An 18,016-nucleotide genomic window follows, 5' to 3' on the forward strand; every position below is an offset into this window, starting at 1 on the left:
AGGAACAGCTAGTGGGGCGGGGCTTGAGGGAGGCGGAACCAAGGAGGGGCGGGTTCAGGGAGGAGGTGGAGCGGGCGTGAGCCGAGCCCTGTGGAAGCCCGTCCCCAGAGCTAGGTCTCTTGGTCGTTGTAGGCGGAGAAGCCTCAAATCAACACCCTAGGTTCAAGTCCCAATCTCTCAAGGGGGCGAAGAGTGGGAGCTGGGACGGAGGCTAAAAAGTCTCACATATTGGCCTGACCTATTAGAGTCACCATCATACTCCACCATCCGCCAATGAAGACCTATGTATTTAAGGGATTAAGATTTTTTTTTTTGGGGGGGGGGGGCGGGAGATGGGGGTAGGGGGTGAATTAAGCTTAAAAAAAAAAAAATTAGGCCCTGACATGTTAGCTCAGTCGGTTAGAGCGTCGTTCCAAAAACGCCAACCTTGCGGGTTCCAACTGGATCAGGGCAGGGAAAGCAAGCAACGAAAGCACAAATAAGTGGAGCAACAAATGAATGCTTCCCTCTCTCTCTCCAAATCAATTAAAAAAATAATAAAACTCTTGGCTGACTCCCTTAGGTTCCTTTTTTTTTTTTAATTTATTTATTCATTTTAAAAAAATTTTTTTTTCCTTTTTCCTGTATTTTTCCGAAGCTGGAAACGGGAGAGACAGCCAGACAGACTCCCGCACGCGCCCGACCGGGATCCACCCGGCACGCCCACCAGGGGCGACGCTCCGCCGCGACCAGAGCCACTCCAATGCCGGGGGCAGAGGCCAAGGAGCCATCCCCAGCACCCGGTGCTCCAATGGAGCCTCGGCTGCGGGAGGGGAAGAGAGAGACAGAGAGGAAGGGGGGAGGTGGAGAAGCAAATGGGCGCTTCTCCTATGTGCCCTGGCCGGGAATCGAACCCGGGTTCCCCGCACGCCAGGCCGACACTCCACCGCTGAGCCAGCCGGCCAGGGCCTATTTATTCATTTTTAGAGAGGAGAGAGAGAGAGGGAGAGAGAGAGAGAGAAGGGGTAGGAGCTAGAAGCATCAACTCCCATATATGCCTTGACCAGGCAAGCCCAGGGTTTCGAACCGGCGACCCCAGCATTTCCAGGTCGACGCTTTATCCACTGCGCCACCACAGGTCAGGTGGTTCTTTTTTTTTATGGATGGGGAAACAAGCTTGGAGAGTGAAAGTCACTTTGACACCCCTCCTTTGACCTTAAAGAAACAGCTGCGATTTGAACTAGGTTGTTCAGCTTTGTTCTGTGGAACCTGGGGATCCACAGGCTGTTAGGGGGAGTCCTCCTAGGGCTGATGGGAAAGATAAACCGCAGGGGACAGGACAGGAGACCTGGAGATTTGGAGGACCCCAAACACTCGCTCCAAGCTCCCCCAGCTCACCAGAGGATAGTACTTAATATTTTAAGCTAATTCTTTAAATCTTTATCTCAAAATATAGCTTCATAACACCATTCTAAATGCTGGCTTTGTATGCTGTGCTTCTGCTTGGTGCCAAGGTGCAAGGTGGGAGTAGAGGTGCAGGAGTCTTCCAAAGGAAACAACAGAAGACCATCTCCCACCATCCTGATGACAACCCTGCTTGTCATGGGATGTGGATTGTACCTGTGAAGGGATGGCCAAAAATGTGAGAGGAGCCTGGCACGGAGTTCTTCAAAATGCAGATGTATCCGTGGGGTATATGAATTCTAATCTAGAATGTAAGGACAGCACCTTCCAGATCACCTATCGTCTAGTTTATACGAGTAGAGGTGTTCTGCATCTGCATCTAAGATTACAATTAAGTTTTCAAAGCCTTCCTTACAGACAGGATCTTTCAACATAATGTTTTTTGGTTTTTTTTGTTGTTGTTTTTTTACAGGGACAGAGAGAGAGTCAGAGAGAGGGATAGACAGGGACAGACAGACAGGAACGGAGAGAGATAAGCATCAACCATCAGTTTTTGTTGCAACACCTTAATTGTTCATGGATTGCTTTCTCATATGTGCCTTGACTGAAGGCCTTCAGCAGACCGAGTAACCCCTCACTTGAGCCAGCGACCGACCTTGGGTCCAAGCTGGCGAGCTTTTTGCTCAAGCTGGCAAACTTGGGGTCTCAAACCTGGGTCCTTCCGCATCGCAGTCTGATGCTCTATTCACTGCGCCACCGCCTGGTCAGGCCAACACAATGCTTCTTAAACTGAGAGTCTGGGAGAAATATTTTCTCCTTAAATGGGATCCATGCATTACCCAATAGAGAGCCACTCTGGCAGAAGGAGTACAAACTTCGGAGTGTTTGTTCCTTTGAACTGGGCTGCACAGATGTCAGAAGCTTTTAAAAGTTCCTATTTATTTATTTATTTATTATTTTTTTCTGAAGCTGGAAACGGGGAGAGACAGTCAGACAGACTCCCGCATGCGCCCGACCGGGATCCACCCGGCACGCCCACCAGGGGCGATGCTCTGCCCCTCCGGGGCGTGGCTCTGCCGCGACCAGAGCCACTCTAGCGCCTGGGGCAGAGGCCAAGGAGCCATCCCCAGTGCCCGGGCCATCTTTGCTCCAATGGAGCCTTGGCTGCGGGAGGGGAAGAGAGAGACAGAGAGGAAGAAGGGGGGGGTGTGAAGCAAATGGGCGCTTCTCCTGTGTGCCCTGGCCGGGAATCGAACCCTGGTCCCCCGCACGCCAGGCCGACACTCTACCGCTGAGCCAACCGGCCAGGGCCTAAAAGTTTTTAGAGCTAAACTGGAACCCAGGAGGCAACAACTATTAAGGCAATTAAGATATTTGGGTCCTGTTGGCCCTGGCCGGTTGGCTCGATGGTAGAGCATCGGCCTGGCGTGCGGAAGTCCCAGGTTCGATTCCCAGCCAGGGCACACAGGAGAAGCGCCCATCTGCTTCTTCACCCCTCCCCCTCTCCTTCCTCTCTGTCTCTCTCATCCCCTCCCGCAGCCAAGGCTCCATTGGGGCAAAGTTGGCCCGGGCGCTGAGGATGGCTCTGTGGCCTCTGCCTCAGGCGCTAGAATGGCTCTGGTTGCAACAGAGCGACGCCCCGGATGGGCAGAGCATCGCCCCCTGGTGGGCATGCCGGGTGGATCCCGGTCAGGCGCATGTGGGAGTCTGTCTGGCTGCCTTCCTGTTTCCAACTTCAAAAAAGAAAATTAAAAAAAAAAAAAAAGATATTTGGGTCCTGTTATTTTAAATCCCCTGAGAGTTTCTTTCTGTTTCTTGTTCAAAGCCAGTTCCCAAACTCCTAACCAAACAAACTACAGGAACACAAAGAGAGGCAAAGAGGCAGCAGATACTTATTACCCGATTTATTAGAGAGATCTCTTCAACATAAAAAAAAGGAAGGGGCAGCAAGGATGGGGCCTGGGGTAGCATATGAGTGTTATCAGGGTCAGCAGTGGCTACAAGGTTACAGAGGCACCCATAGAAGGCTGCACTCTGGATTGTCACATACCATACCAGGGGCTGAGCACGCAAAAGCCCTGGTGAGAATTAAGACACACAAGGTTTGCAGTTTCGTCCTGTTTTGAAATCAGTTCAGCCATAAAAAGAAGGTTGAGATGGGGACCGAGGGGCTGTGGCGACCAGTACCACGGCAAGAGAGCCCATCAGAGATGGGAGTATTGCACTGAGCCAGGTGGTGGAGGGTGGGGGTGTTGAGAGGAGGCTGGCAGGGACTCACAGAAGGTTCCACCTTGTCGGCCTCAGGAAATGCCTTTCATTTTTACAGTACAGCAAGTCAGACTCTGCCCACATTCTCAGCGACAGCAGCCATCAGAGATGAGCCAAGAGGGAAAGAGGGCAATTTGCAGATTTCCATCTTGGTGGGGGGGGAAGAGTTGGCGACAGCTGGGTGGATCCAGGGCCTTCCTGGTCAGGGGTTTGAGGAAGGCCATGAGTTCACTACAGTTATAAATAAGGTCTTACCTTCCTTCCTCCCTGCCCGGAAAAGAATAAACAAAAGCCTCACATAGGCACAGTTCTGGGACAAAGAATACAACACAAAATGGGTCTCCAAAGGGGTTTTCCTGACTTAACATGAAAATAGAAATGTCATATTCAGGAGGTCTGCAAATTTATCCTGTGAGTCAGCATCTGACTGACCCATTTGTTCTGTGATCCACTCAGGAGAGCCCAAGGGTGCAGCAGGGACTGGGGACCTGATGGGGCCATGCAGGTGACTCCCCTTCTTGCTCCTATAGTTCCAGGACTGTGCCTGCTGCACTGGTCATCCCCACCGGAGTTCATGTCTATGGTGCCCGGCGTCTAGGGGCCTGAGTGGGGACTCTCCACGTTGGTGTTTGGGTGACACAGCTGTTAGTCGTCCGGGTCTGAAATGTGCTTCAGAGCTCTGCCTGCTCAGCCTGCCTGCCCTATTGGTGGGACTGGTCAGGGGACAGACTGACTTGTGACGTGGCCAGGGTGCCTTGCAGATGGGTGCTGGTCTTAAATCCAGGTGAGGGTGTTTCCCAGGGTGTGGACAAATGCTCCTTGGGTAGGAGGGAGAGGATGCTGTTTTGCTTCTTGTTCAGGCCACTTGCAAACATTCTGACTGGTCCTCTGAGGGTCCATTTCCCCAGGCTGTATGGAGTGTCATGGCCCTGCTCAGAGCAGGGGTGTTGGCCCTGTGCCGACACTGAGAGGAGAACTCCCAGGGCACAGCCTGGTTCTTCAGGGAAGAGGAGACAGCAGCCAGACCAACAGGTTCTCTCCAGCAAACTGCTTGAGGTGGGATTAAGGAGGGACCTGAATAGCAGGAAGGAGCAACAGTGTATGCAGCTTGCAAAGGACTCAAAAAATCAGATTCCTGAATCGGCAGGTTATCTAGCTGTCTCAGGCTCTACCAGGGAGGCAGGGGCTGGGGAGAAATTCTTCTAAAAGGTGTGGTTTCCGCTCTGAGCTGGCTCCCCGCTCCTCCCATGTGGGGTCAAGCTGGTAGGGATCTGCAGAGTGGGCAGGGGGAAGCCATCACTGACATTTCACCTCAGAAGTGGGAGTGTGTCTGGTGGATGCAAGAAAGACTATGCAAAGCTGTTGGCTCCTGCAGCCCCCTCTGGACATAGCAGAGTATCCTGGCGGCCACCCAGTGGGGCTCTGGGCCCAGGAATGGCTGGCTTCCCCTGCTGAAGATGACAAAAAACATATTGTTTTTCATGAACAATTTCTTCTCCTGTCCTTTAATCGGTACAGGTATCATCATCATTTAAAAATGAGAGGCTCCCCATCCCAGTCATGGGGAGCTCTTGCTGGAAAGAGTTTATCCCTGTAGGCTTATGTCTGTGCCTGGGGAGGACCCTGCTCCAGGACACAAGCTCTCTGAAAGTCCCGTGGCTAAGGGCCTCGTTGCCTCTTCTGAGTTGGACATCTTGGAAATCCTGCTTTGTAAGTGCGTCTCCCATCACTTGGGTCCATATAGATGAGAGAGACTCATCTGTATGATGAGTCCACAGCCCTGAACCCTACTGAGACGGGGCAGCCACGCGTCTGCATTCTAGTCATTGCCTTGCTATTTCTGCTCCCAATTCACCTGGGTAGTGGTGGTGGTGGGAAACAGATGCTAGAGATAGAGGGGTCAGCAGGGTGGTGAGCCACCCCCAGGCCGCCAGTTGGCCTCCCCCAAGGACAGATGTCTGGCACCTGGCCCACAAACCTGAGCCAAAAGCAGCTGCTGGGTGGCTTCCAGAGATACCCTGGGAACCAGTAGGGACCTGGTGGCCCTTCCCTCTAGGCGCCCCATCCAAGATAGAGAGGTGGAGCAGGGTGGTGCCTGCAGAAACTCAGAGCAGGATTTTCAGCTGGAATGGCTGGACTACTGGGGTGCAGGTCCCCAAAGCCCATGGGCCTTGTTCCCTCAGCAAAACACATGCAAGCATAGCAAAGAACCAAAAAGTGCATAGAATGGAGTTTCTTCTTTTTCTATTTTCTTTTCCTTTTTCTAAAAAAGCAGTCATGGGCTGCCGTCTCTGTGCAAAGAGTAAGGATCCAAAATAAATACATGATTGGAAACTCAGGAAGGTTCACAGTATCACAGGCGTAGGTCACTGACAGAGCCGAGGGCTATCACTTTACAGCCCAGAGCATCACTGACCATCGCCGAGGGGAGGACGTGGGCGAGCAAGATCCAGCGGCAGCCAAGTGGCATCTCCTGTGCTCCGGGCTGAGCTGGGCTGAGTGTGTGCTCCACACTTATGGGTTGGTGACTGCATAGAAATTACTGCAGAAGGCAAGAGAGGCAGGTGAGGGCTAGATGGGCTGGAGTCGAACCCCCCACCCAGAGGGCCTGCCATGGTGGGGCCTGGCGCCAGCATTGATGCCTCAGGCCAGGGACTCTGTGCCATGAAGGCCAGACAGAGGCCCCAAGATACTTACCCCTTGGGTCACCACACAATAAGAGCCCAGGCCTGCCCCTCCCGCCCAGACCTCAGTTTCCCCATCTGTCCTTGGGGCATCTGGGGTTCATGCTCTCGGCCCCAAGTGGGCCAGGCTTGTGGGCCATGGGCACACTTACTGTGTCGCTCTCGCCGTCGGAGGCTGAGTGGGCCTGTGCGCTATAGTGGAGTGGGGAGTACACCCAGCTCCTCTCATCGGTGGGCTGGAGGGCAGGCAGGCGGCACGTGCAGGAAGGGCGCAGAAGAGCAGGGTGTGAAAAGGCACGAGAGAGGTGAAAGGGAGAAAGAAGAAACAGAAATAAAAGAGGCGGATCCCAAGGCAGGACAAATGGGCAGTTCAGCCCCTGGCTGCCCTCTCCCTGATGGGGACCTGGCCCCAACCTGGATGGCTTCTGAGATGGGCAGGGCCGGGGCTGAGTGGCCGGAGCGGGCAGGGTGGGCAGCAGGAAGCAGTGAGTGCAGTCAGGGCAGGCCGGGCACAGCAGAATGGGGAGGAAGGGAGACAGAGGCTTGGTGTACTCTGCTGTTCTCTCTCCTCCTCCTCCTCCTCTGCCCACCCATGGCACCTGAACCCCCACTGTGGCCCAGTAGCACCCAACCTCAGATCCTGCCTGCCACGCAGGCTCTGGGGCACTTGGGGGCACAGGGTGGCAGGCAGACTGGTATTCCTCCAGCTGAGCTGGGGAGGGATTCCCCATTCTGTCATCAGATTGGGGGTGGGTCTGATCCCATCTCAAGAACCTCCCTGGGCCCTCAAGGCCTCCTCAGGGGTCTCCTCAGCTGCCTTCGTTCTTCCTCCTCTCTCCTGAGAGTCGCCCACCCTGGCTTCGATGCCCCAAGGCCTGAGGACTTATACCCTTGCTCCAGCCTATGTTGTGAGTATCAGGCCTGAGCACACACTTGCCCTGGCCATGTTTACCTGGGCCCAAACCCATACAGCCACAACCAATAAGCCCACAGATCTGCCCCTTCTTCATTCATTGCCCCTCAGAGCCCACCTGCTGCCTTTCTCAACCTCAGTGCCTGCTCAATCCCACCCTTCCTGCAGCTCTCCCTGTGGCACCTGCTCTGGGCCAGATCCTGGGCCACTGGGTACCATGGGTCTCATTCGCTGGGAGACCTGTGTCCATCTGTGGGCAGCAGGGCAAGACCCCACCGTATGCCCCACTCATTCCTTCAGACAGTGATGGAGCAATAAAATCCCCTGCCCTCTGCCAGCAGCTCGCTTTGCCTCCCTGACCACCTGGGATCCTGAAGCCAGGGGCAGGCCATCTGGGAGCCGCTCATGTCCAGTGCCTAGCACAGGCCCGCAGCAAGAGTGCTCAATGCTGAGGTAGCTGCCCTGCTGGGGCTCAGAACATGGGAAAAGAGGGTCCCACTGAAGCCCTGTCGAGAGCTGGGCCTAGGGGAGAAAGGGACTCAGAAACTGGGGGTGAACCCACTATAGTCAGGCCAAGGGCACATCCTCCCTGCAGGCCTGAGGGTCTACCGCTTGTCCAGCCTTCCTCTCCTCCCATCCAGCGAGCTCTATGCTTTGGTTTTCGCTGCAGCCCTGCCAAGACACCCTTTTCTTGTCTTTCAAAGTCTAGGTCAACCCCAACAGGTACCTTTCTAAACTGTTCCCCCCAGGGAGCACTTGGGGGGATGTTTACCCAGCTGTTGGATCATGAATCGCTTCTGGGGGATGGCATACCCATCTGGGGATGGGACATAGTGTGGCAGGAGGGACTAGGGAAGTGGTCTCGACACCCAGTGATGGGCAGAGGGATCTGCTGTGGGTGAAGGTGTGAGCCTCCAAGGGGCCTCCTACTGGGAACAGAAACTCTTGCTCTAGTTTTTCACTCTGTTCTACTGTTGGTGCTGTGTGTCTCTTGGCAGGTTATTTGGCCTCTTTGGGCTCTTCATTTATTGCTCATGGTGACAATAACAGGACTGATAAGGTCCTTGCTGCATGACATCCACATAGTATTCCAAGCACACTGGGTGAACAAGTGTCTATTACACATGGGCTACTTGGAGGTCTAGAACCAGATTTTATCTAAACCGTGTGCTCTTGTGGGCTCCCTGGGGAGCCAAGGCCACGATTTCTTCATCTGTGAAATGGGCATAAAGATACCATCTCCTATCTCCTGTAGCTAAGAGCCAAGCTTTGCAGTCCTTCATTGACCTATGTTGACTATCCCCATCAGAGGGGCAGATACTCCTTGGAGAGCTGTCTGCAGCAAGGTCTGAATGAGTAAGAAGTATCTGTCCAACTTGTCCCTTGCTTGGAAGGGCTGAGAAGGGTGGCAGAGGTGGCCTGGGAGTGGGGGGTCAAAGTAGACTCCGTCATGGCCAATCCCACTGAGCACTTGCTGTGCACCTGCTGGCCGCTGATGCTCACCTCACAGGGGATTAAGTGACATCCCTGAAAGACACACACAGCAGTGCACCCCACGCAGTTGTCATGATTATTTTCCCCAGGTCCCTTCTCAGAGGAAAAGGGATGGCCAGGCCCTGAGGCTCCCGGCTGCCCCAGGCAGCGGGGCAGGGCTGGGCTTCCTGGAGGCCTGCTGTGGTCACTTACAGTCCCCGAGGAGCTCAGCGTCATGGCCCGCAGTCGGCGATGCCGGGGAGAGTAAATCCAGTACCTCCCATCCGTGAACTGGGTGGGCCAGGCGGGCGGAGGAGGCAAAGAGAGGACAGGATGAGGGGACAGGAATGTGGAATCCCGTTGAGGTCAGGAAGGTCAGATGGGGAGGGTGCTGGGTGGGGGCAGGTGAGCTGATGGCAAAGCAGTAGGAGGGTTTGGGGGTGTCAGGGTCACACTGAGGCCACTACCTTCTCTGCTGCCCATGTGGCCCAGCCACCCACTCATAGGATACAATCTGGCCGCCTCTCACACAGATCGAGAGAACAGGACATAAATCAAGACTCCAGAGATGGGGGGTAGGATGAACACACATACAACGTGCGTGCTGCTATTCCTGGCAGTGACCCTGCGACCCAGCAGCGCTGGCTCTGGACAGCAGGGTGGTGGTAGGTATGAAGCAGCAATACCAGTTAAGGGCTAGCCTCACCCAAACTGCCCTGAGGCCTGGAGATTTGGAGACCTGGCACCAGGACCAGGCAGCCCCCAGCTCACCTTCCCCTGGGTGGGCAGAGATGGAAATGAAGGTCTAGGAAGAGGGCAAGTAGTTGGGCTGCAGTATCTGGTGCTCCCCATTGCAATTGGGGCCATCTGACCCCTGACCCACTGTCAGGGGCCAGTGAACTAGCCTTCGCAGGCTCCCTGGCCACCCAGCACCTACCTCACCCAGGCTCCTGGCTCATCTAATCTGCCTGCCTGCAGGAGATGCGGTTTTGGGAGGGAGGCACCAGTCCCTAGGACAGGTTCCCTTCCGGTTATGAAGAATCTTGCCTTATCCAGGAGCAGCTGCATGTCCTCGGTCAGTGAAGTTGATAAGATGAGGCCCACCTGCCTTCCTTGCCCCCTTGAGGATGCAGCTCACCTGGCTGCACCCACCACCCAATGGGAGAAGACCCACAGCATTTCCAGTCCACCCTGGCCAGCGAGGCAGACCAAGAACCCAGGGGCCTGTCGGGGCTGAGAGCATGAGGACTCAGATGATTCCAGGGGGACAAGGTGGCATAGCTGGGGCCTGGGCTCATGCCAGGCTGTGGTCACAAGACCTGGGGTAAAGGATCCAGGGCAGTTTCCTGGCCTTGGAATGGCCTGGCCTGGGTGAGGTTGGGCGGGCCATTCACATACCATGTAAGTGTGCACGTGTTTGACAGCATACCATGTGAGTGTCTGAGCATGAAGAGCACATTGTGAATGTGCCAGTGGGTGTGCAAGAGCATGTGCAAGTGTGTGTACGGGCATTCCTCGCGAGTGTGTCTGTGTGAATGTGTGCAAATGTGGGAGTGTACGTGAGCACATGTACATAGGTGTGCATGTGTACAGGCATGTATACACAGGTGTGACAGCATGTGTAATGTGTGCCAGTGTGCGTGGATTTCAGTGTATATGCACACATGAACACGTGTTGCATTGGGTTCTGGTGATAGGATAGAGCCCCTGGAGGACTTACAAAGTAGATGTCAGTGGCGGGCGCGTCCTCCTCATCCGAGGCCTGGCTGGCGGGCTCTGAGGCCTGGCTGGCAGTTTCAACTTCAACAATAGCGGCAGAGGCACAGGCTGGGGAAGCCTCCACCCTGGGGACAGGACAGGACATGGGAGTCCTGGGCCAGACTCTCAGAACTACCACCCTTTCCTAGCCCACTTGCTCCCACCCCTCTGCGCCTCTTCCCTCATTTGTGTGTCATGATGGAGACAAAAGTCTCAGAAACAACATAAAACTAAACACCCCCCAATTCTGTTGTGACCCAGCTAATAATCGGCCCACCTGGACCCCTTCCCCAAATTAGGAACATGTACTGTCCTGGCCTTGCCACTCACCTGCTGTGCAACCCTGAAGCCTCATTTTCCTTCTCTGAACCTCAGTTCCTCATCTATAAAATGGGGACACAGCCTGACCAGGGGGTGGCGCAGTGGATAGAGCGTCGGACTGGGATGCGGAAGGACCCAGGTTCAAGACCCCAAGGTCGCCAGCTTGAGCGCGGGCTCATCTGGTTTAAGCAAAAGCCCTCCAGCTTGAACCCAAGGTCGCTGGCTCGAGCAAGGGGTTACTTGGTCTGCTGAAGGCCCACGGTCAAGGCACATATGAGAAAGCAATCAATGAACAACTAAGGTGTTGCAACGCGCAACGAAAAACTAATGATTGATGCTTCTCATCTCTCTCCGTTCCGGTCTGTCTGTCCCTGTCTATCCCTCTCTATCCCTCTCTCTGACTCACTCTCTGTCTCTGTAATAAATAAAAAATAAATAAAATGGGGACACACAGCACTGAGTACTTACTACATGCCAGGCCCACTAAAGAGCCTTGTGGGAATGAATCCACAGAATCTCCCTGCCCCATGTTATAGGTGAGGAGACTGAGACTCAGACAGATGGGAACAATCATGCCCAGGCCTGGCCCAGTTATGTGATTGCTATGTAGTTTTCATCTCATGACTAAGAAGACAAGCTCTGAGGTGACAGAGCGCCCCTAACTGTGGAGAAGTTGTCCTTTGGTCATGTTTCAGGGCAGGTTGTTTTTCTGGGCAAAGAGTGAATAATACATTACACTATGAGACTTCAGTTAACAAACCAAAAAAGCAGACAATGGCAGACTGGTGTGTGTGTGTAAAATAAATGCTAAGTAAGGTCTCTTGAAATAGAACAGATTTTTTTTTTTTTTTTAGTGAGAGAAACAGAGACAGACAAGAAGGGAGTGAGATGAGAAGCATTGACTCATAGCTGCAGCACTTCAGTTGTTCACCGACTGCTTTTCATATGTGCCTTGACTGGGGTGGGGGCTCCAGGATGAGCCTGCACTCAACCAGGCAACCTCAGGGTTTTGACACTCTATCCACTGTGCCACCACCTGGTTAGGTCAGAAATTCTAAATTAAAGAATAGACCAGCCCTGGCCAGACAGCTCCATTGGTTAGAGCAGTGGTCCCTAATTCCCGGGCCGTGGACTGGTACTGGTCTGTGGGCCATTTGGTACTGGTCTACAGAGAAAGAATAAATAACTTACATTATTTCCATTTTATTTATATTTAAGTCTGAACAATGTTTTATTTTTAAAAAATGACCAGATTCCTTCTGTTACATCCATCTAAGACTCACTCTTGATGCTTGTCTCGGTCACATGATACATTTATCCACCCCACCCTAAAGGCCGGTCCGTGGCCCAAAAAAGGTTGGGGACCACTGGGTTAGAGGGTCACCCTGAAACACCAAGGTTGCAGGTTCAATCCCTGGTCAGTGCACATATAGGAAGCAGCCAATGAACACATACCTAATTGGAACAACAAATTAATGCTTCTCTCTCTCTCTCTTGCTCTATCTCTCTAAAATCAATCAACAAAAAAAACCAAGAATTAAATAGACCAAACAGATGAAAAATAACTTAGGACATAAAGGAACTGAATAACAGCAATCAACACACTGGACAGAAGAGACTTATAAAAACTTTCCATTCCCTGATAGAAAATACACATTTCTCCTATATGTCCATGAACATTAAAAAAAAACCAAAAAGCCTGACCAGGTGGTGGCGCAGTGGATAGACTGCCAGCCTGAGATGCTGAAGACCCAGGTGTGAAACCCTGAGGTTGCCGGCTTGAGCCTGGGCTCACCAACTTGAGCGCAGAATTGCCGGCTTGAGAATGGAATCATAGACATGACCCCATGGTTGCTGCCTTGAGCCCAAAGGTTCCTGGCTTAAAGCCCAAGGTTGCTGGCTTGAGCAAGGGGCCACTGGCTCGGCTGGAGCCCCCATTAAGGCGTATATGAGAAAGCAATCGATGAACAACTAAGGTGATACAATGAAGAATTGATGCTTCTCATCTCTCTCCCTGTCTGTCTGTCCCTATCTGTCCTTCTGTCTCTCTTTCTCACTGTCTTGCTAAAAAAACAAAAATAAAAGCAAAACTATTAAAATTAGAGATAAGTACTAAAAGGGTAAAAAAAAATCCTTAGGTACCCAGACACTCCTAAATTAACCTTAGTCCAGGGTCTCTTACCCTGGGCACTGCTGATTATCAGGGTTGGGTCACTCTCTGTGGGGGTGAAGCCTCATTTTCCTTCTCTGAACCTCCTGGGCACTGTGGGGTATTGAGTAGCATCCCTGGCCCACCCATTCAATGCCAGGAGCACTCCCCAGTTGTGACAACCACAGATGTCCCCGGACATGGCCCAGTGTCCCTAGGGGGGGCAGAACCAACCTCAGATGGCTGAAAGACTCACTGTCTTGAATCAAAGTGGACTTTAAAAGGAAAATCACTAAGTATTCATATATGAGCCAGCATAAAAAAACTGCTTTATGTTAAACCTCATGGGATATAGCAAAAGTGGCACTCGGAGGAAAATTCATAGCATTAAGCACATCTTATTAAAGAAAGAAAAAGGGAACTTAAGCACTCAACCTACACTGGAGAAAAAGAAACAAGTGAAAAAACAAACCAGAAGTTAGAAGAAAAATATTACTGATGAGTTAAAGTGCACAAAACAAGAACAAAACATGACAGGAGAAATAGTGACTAAGTCTAAAAATGGTCCTTTGAAGAAACTGGCTAGTCATCCTCTCACAAGTACAAGCAAGGCTAAGAGTGGGAGTAGGGGAAAAGGAGCTGAAGATCACCCATGAGGTACAATCCCGGGATTAATGCATTACTTGTAGCTCTGTGAGTGAATCTGTGGTCCCCAACTCCTCAGTGCCTGAAGCCCCATTCCCACACCTCTGCATCCCCAAATGCAGACTACATTTCACAGCCTGCCTTACTGCTGGCTGCCATCTGACCACATTCAGCCAATGGGATCAGGGTAGAAGTTAAGCTAGGAATCAGGAAACTGGAAAGCATGGACCACATGGAATAAATGCTCACTCACCCCTCTTCCTCCTCCTTCGGGACCACTATCTCCACACTGCACGTGGGCTCCACCTGCACTGTGATCTGCTGAAGGTCCTCCTCTACATGTGTCTCCTCCTGGGGCCTAGAGGCAACGGGAGGCAATGCTCAATTTCCCTCCTCAGCCTACCTCCACTTCCCAGGAGTGCCCTCTGGGAAAGTGCTGATTTCAGTCCTATTGGGAGCTGAGGTGACCACCTGACCAGTGTCCTAAGCTAGTGCAGCTTGGGCCTAGTTTTTCTGGCTGCTCTATCAACCTGGGGACTTCAAGGGGACAGCAACTGACTGTCCACCTGGGGCCATCCTGGGATTCAGGCACCAGCAGGGGCATAGTGAGTGAGTGGCAACCTGGATCCTGTCCCCATTTCTGGGGTGGCTGGGCATCTGCATGTGGCCTGAACTAGGGCTGGAGTGGTTTGCAGACCCAGAAGCCGAGGCTTTTAGTTTAGGTCAGAGCCTTTTGGCAGCTAGCAGGCAGCTGGACAGAGAGAGATGTATTTTTCACCTAATGTGTTTTATACTATGACTTTCTTTTCAACTGGCAGGAAATATTCCTCCAAAAACTAATTCTGGAGAGCAACCCCTATTCACTACAGTTGTGACAAGATCAAGCAACTGGGAACAACTCAAGTGTCCCCCAAGAGCAGGAACAGTCAGTTAGAAGAAAGAGCACCAGCAAAATCTCACAGGGGTGACCTCCATCTGCAAAGTGACAAAGCAAAGGACAGGGGGCACAGAGCCATAGCTTGTGTAAAAACAAAAGGGAGAAACAGGCCCAAGTGTATGTTTGCTGGTATATTCATAAAATATCTCTAGAGACAAAAAAAAAAGTCCATTCAGGGGGATTTCCAGGAAGGGGACCAGGAATGGGGAGGGACAGGTTTTTTACTATGTTCCCTTTTATATCTCTTGGAATAAAGAAAAAGAAAGTATCAATAAGTGCCGGGGAGGGGCCCCCTGGTGGAAGAGAAACACAAAGTAACTTGAGTTCTAGAACCTGAAGATTGATTGTTAAGGTAAGTCTGTTCCCAGGAAAGAGGGGCTCTGGGTAGAAATGCTGAATGGGGAGCTAGGCAGAAGGGAAAGGGAGGGAGGAAAGGGGGAAGGGGGCTCTGTAGGGGAGGAGCTAGGGAGACAGTGGGTACTGGAAAGGAGAACGGAGGGGAGGGGCTGGGGTCTCATCTCACCGGCCATCCTGTCCGCAGGACTGTGTGCGCCGCCTTCCAGGAGAACACAAATAGGTGTAGTAAATGGATCAGTGGGGGAGGCCTTCTAGCCTGCCCCACCCCACCTCAACCCCACCCTGGCTCCTCTCTCCGAATGCAGCTTCCCCCAGGAAGATGCCCATCTGCTCACCTGTACCTTGGCTGCTCTGAGGTCTCTGAGGGGGACCGCTCTGGGATGGAAAGGGATGTGGAGGACAGGGTTGTGGCGATGGATGCAGTGGTGGCTTCCTCAAAAGAAGGTGGTGTGCAGGGCAGGAGGTCTGGCCGGCCTGCAGGGAGGAGGCAGTGGGCACCTGTGACAGCCAGGCTCCCAGGGCCGGCCTGCAGGGACTCTGAGCTCTAGTGCTCCTCCCACTGATCACCCACTCTGGTCTCCTCCGCACAAGGGATTCCAGTAGCTTCCCAGAGCTCCCAAACTAAAATCCAAACTCCCAGTAGTCCTGCCCTACCTGCCCTCATCCTTTCCTTGACCTTATTTCCTCCCTCTCTCCCCTTTGCTCACTCTGCTCCAGCCATAAGGGCCATCTTGTTGTTCCTTTACAGTGGTCGGCAAACTCATTAGTCAACAGAGCCAAGTACAACGATTGAAATTTGAGAGCCAAATTTTTTAAACTTAAACTATATAGGTAGGTACATTCCTTATTGAGGTAGCGCCCGGACATGGTATTTTGTGGAAGAGCCACACTCAAGGGGCAAAGAGCTGCGTGTGGCTCGCGAGCCACAGTTTGCTGACCAGGGCTTTAACATACCAGGCAGTCCTGTTCCAGGACCTTTACACATGCAATTTCTCCCTTCCTTGATACCATGCCCCCAGCCCTTCCCGGCCTGGAATCTTGATATTAGTAGCTTGGAAAAAGTCCAGAATATCAAGCCCAAACCTACTGAGCACTGAATCCTTCCAGGTCTCTGCACCTCTAGTGATGTGAGAGGAGGCTGTCACCTACCTGGGCGGGGCTTTCTATGCTCATTTCTCCCTGCAATTCTTCCTAGTTGTAGTCCCAGCTGTTCCCCTCTCCCCACATGGCTTGCAAATCTTGGACTGGAAGTGGGGTGACTGTGACCCAGGCCCCTTCCATCCAAGCTTGGCCCAGCTTCAGGGGTCCCCTTCCTCACACTCTGTTGCTACTGCTGCTCCCTTTGCCCACCCTCGACTCGCCCCCCAGGGATGTTTTTCTCCAGCAGCCCCCTCATTTTTCCTGTCACAAATGCACCCACTTCCACTGCCTGGTCACCTTCGTCCTCCAGTGTGGGGTAGCTGCGGGCCCCCCGCAGATCATACTGGGCATCCTCCCGCTCACTGGGGATCTGGCTGGCTGAGAAGGCGGCTGTGGGCCCCAGAGGCTTGACTGCCAACAAGGCACCACGACCTTTTTTGGATGGTGACGACTTCAGGGCTGAGGAGAGAGAGTGGTTGGTGTGCTTGGGGTGGCAACAAGGCAGGGCCCCTCAGACCCGTCCCTTCTTTGCCATGAAAGTGTGGTGGGCACTAAGGGGCCCCTCACCTGCATACATGGTCCTCACTGCCCCACCTCCAGCCTGCTCCTCAGGCCTGGGCAAGAAGCAACGTTCTTCTCAGGGAAAGCCCTGCTCGGCTTTCCAGCTAGCTCTGCCCACCACCAGAGATACAGCCTCGTACCCCCACCTTGAGCCCTCCAGAAACAGCAGCTGTCAATGTTTATTGAGCAATTTGGGGTCTCATCTCCTGTCACAGTCCACCACAGCTGTGGTCAAACATTCAAATAAGGAAATGGAAGGCCTCGGGGAGTGCGTGCTGTCTCCCAGCCAGGCTCTGTGGCCTGTGGAGTACAGCTCAGCCTCTTTGCCCTGGCATCCTTGTCTGCAACAAAGTCAAATGAGGAGACAAGTGAACCAAGTAACACCCTCTGCACCAGGCCTGGCCTGTCAGCACCTGCCACCATCTTCTCCTTGCTCCTACTGGGACCTCTGCCCCCATGGTGGCCAGCACAGCTCCTGGCACACTTTCGGTGCTCACTTCTTCCTGCGTACACCCATCCAGCCCCTGGAGGCCAGCCATCTCCTCTGGACTACAGTGGGAAGAGCATCCCCAGACAGCTCCAGGAAGAGATGTGCTGGTAAAGTTAAGAAGCATCCCTCTGGAGACAAAGCGGGGTTTGTGGTGTTTGCCTCAATTTCCATGTTATAAATGTTCCCACCAGTTGATTTCAATCTCCTGACTAGATATTATAGAACGTGGAGCTGCCTTGGCACCTACATAGTCCTAGTCTGGGCTGGGAGAGAAGTCGCATGTTTGAGACCTGGGGAGTAAGGTGCATACAGATACTTACAGAATTCCAAAACTATGTGTCAGGCCCCAAGTTGGACACTGGGGACATAGTGATGAAGGCCAATAAGCACCTTGTATCTTGGGGAAGGGAGAGAGTTTGGGGGGGGGGGATAGGTGACAGACATATCAGGAGGAAGACTCTTTCAGGTGGCACGTGGGAGTCCAGCTTGGGGTGTGTACCACAGTCTGGGACTCTTAAAGCCTAGACTACATGTGGGACTTCCCAAGACTACCCATAGGCAAGGGCCACTACTATTCACCCTGTGCACCCCCTGACAGTGCCTGGTTAGTGCCAAAGTCACATGTCCTTGGTGATGGAGTGAGGCTGTGGGCAGCTCTGCTGAGTGCTGGTTCTGGGCCAAGCCTCCCTGTCTTGTGTGAAACACATGTAGCCCTCACAGCTCTGTACAGAGGGGGAAACTGAGGCCTATGACCTCCACTGGCTTGAGGTCTCACAAACAGGACAAAGTAAAGCCAGGACTCAAATTTAGACCCGGGCACCAGCCTGTGCAGTTCTGCATGGTGCGGCTCCCTGACTACCCTGTTCTTAGGCCCAAGTTCCTGCTGACGCCTGCAGCTGCCCAAGCAGCAGACTAAGGTGTCCTGGTTTACCCTGCC

At 52.9% G+C, this 18,016-nt stretch overlaps 1 protein-coding gene across 11 annotated transcripts in view; it reads right to left on the bottom strand.

Annotated features, from left to right (window-relative positions):
* Nucleotides 1–3,287: 3,287 nt before the first annotated feature.
* The window catches only part of PIP5K1C (phosphatidylinositol-4-phosphate 5-kinase type 1 gamma), a 67,536-nt gene continuing 52,807 nt past the window's right edge, over nucleotides 3,288–18,016 (bottom strand). The window contains exons 12-20 of one of the 11 annotated variants that reach the window (XR_010746261.1): nucleotides 16,326–16,487; nucleotides 15,224–15,362; nucleotides 15,055–15,087; nucleotides 13,848–13,952; nucleotides 10,442–10,565; nucleotides 8,935–9,012; nucleotides 6,488–6,571; nucleotides 6,068–6,193; nucleotides 3,288–4,725 (exon numbers count right to left, since the gene is read on the bottom strand). Coding sequence is in view for 9 of the 11 variants with exons in the window: in XM_066343665.1 (XP_066199762.1) it covers nucleotides 6,191–6,193; nucleotides 6,488–6,571; nucleotides 8,935–9,012; nucleotides 10,442–10,565; nucleotides 13,848–13,952; nucleotides 15,055–15,087; nucleotides 15,224–15,362; nucleotides 16,326–16,487 (728 nt within the window). In the remaining 2 variants the exon portion in view is untranslated. Of the gene's footprint in view, nucleotides 6,194–6,487; nucleotides 6,572–8,934; nucleotides 9,013–10,441; nucleotides 10,566–13,847; nucleotides 13,953–15,054; nucleotides 15,088–15,223; nucleotides 15,363–16,325; nucleotides 16,488–18,016 lie in introns of all 11 variants that reach the window. The other 10 variants (XR_010746262.1, XM_066343670.1, XM_066343665.1 and 7 more) reach the window with 10 other exon arrangements.

The sequence above is a fragment of the Saccopteryx leptura genome, chromosome 1, assembly GCF_036850995.1.
Source record: "Saccopteryx leptura isolate mSacLep1 chromosome 1, mSacLep1_pri_phased_curated, whole genome shotgun sequence".
NCBI lineage: Eukaryota > Metazoa > Chordata > Mammalia > Chiroptera > Emballonuridae > Saccopteryx > Saccopteryx leptura.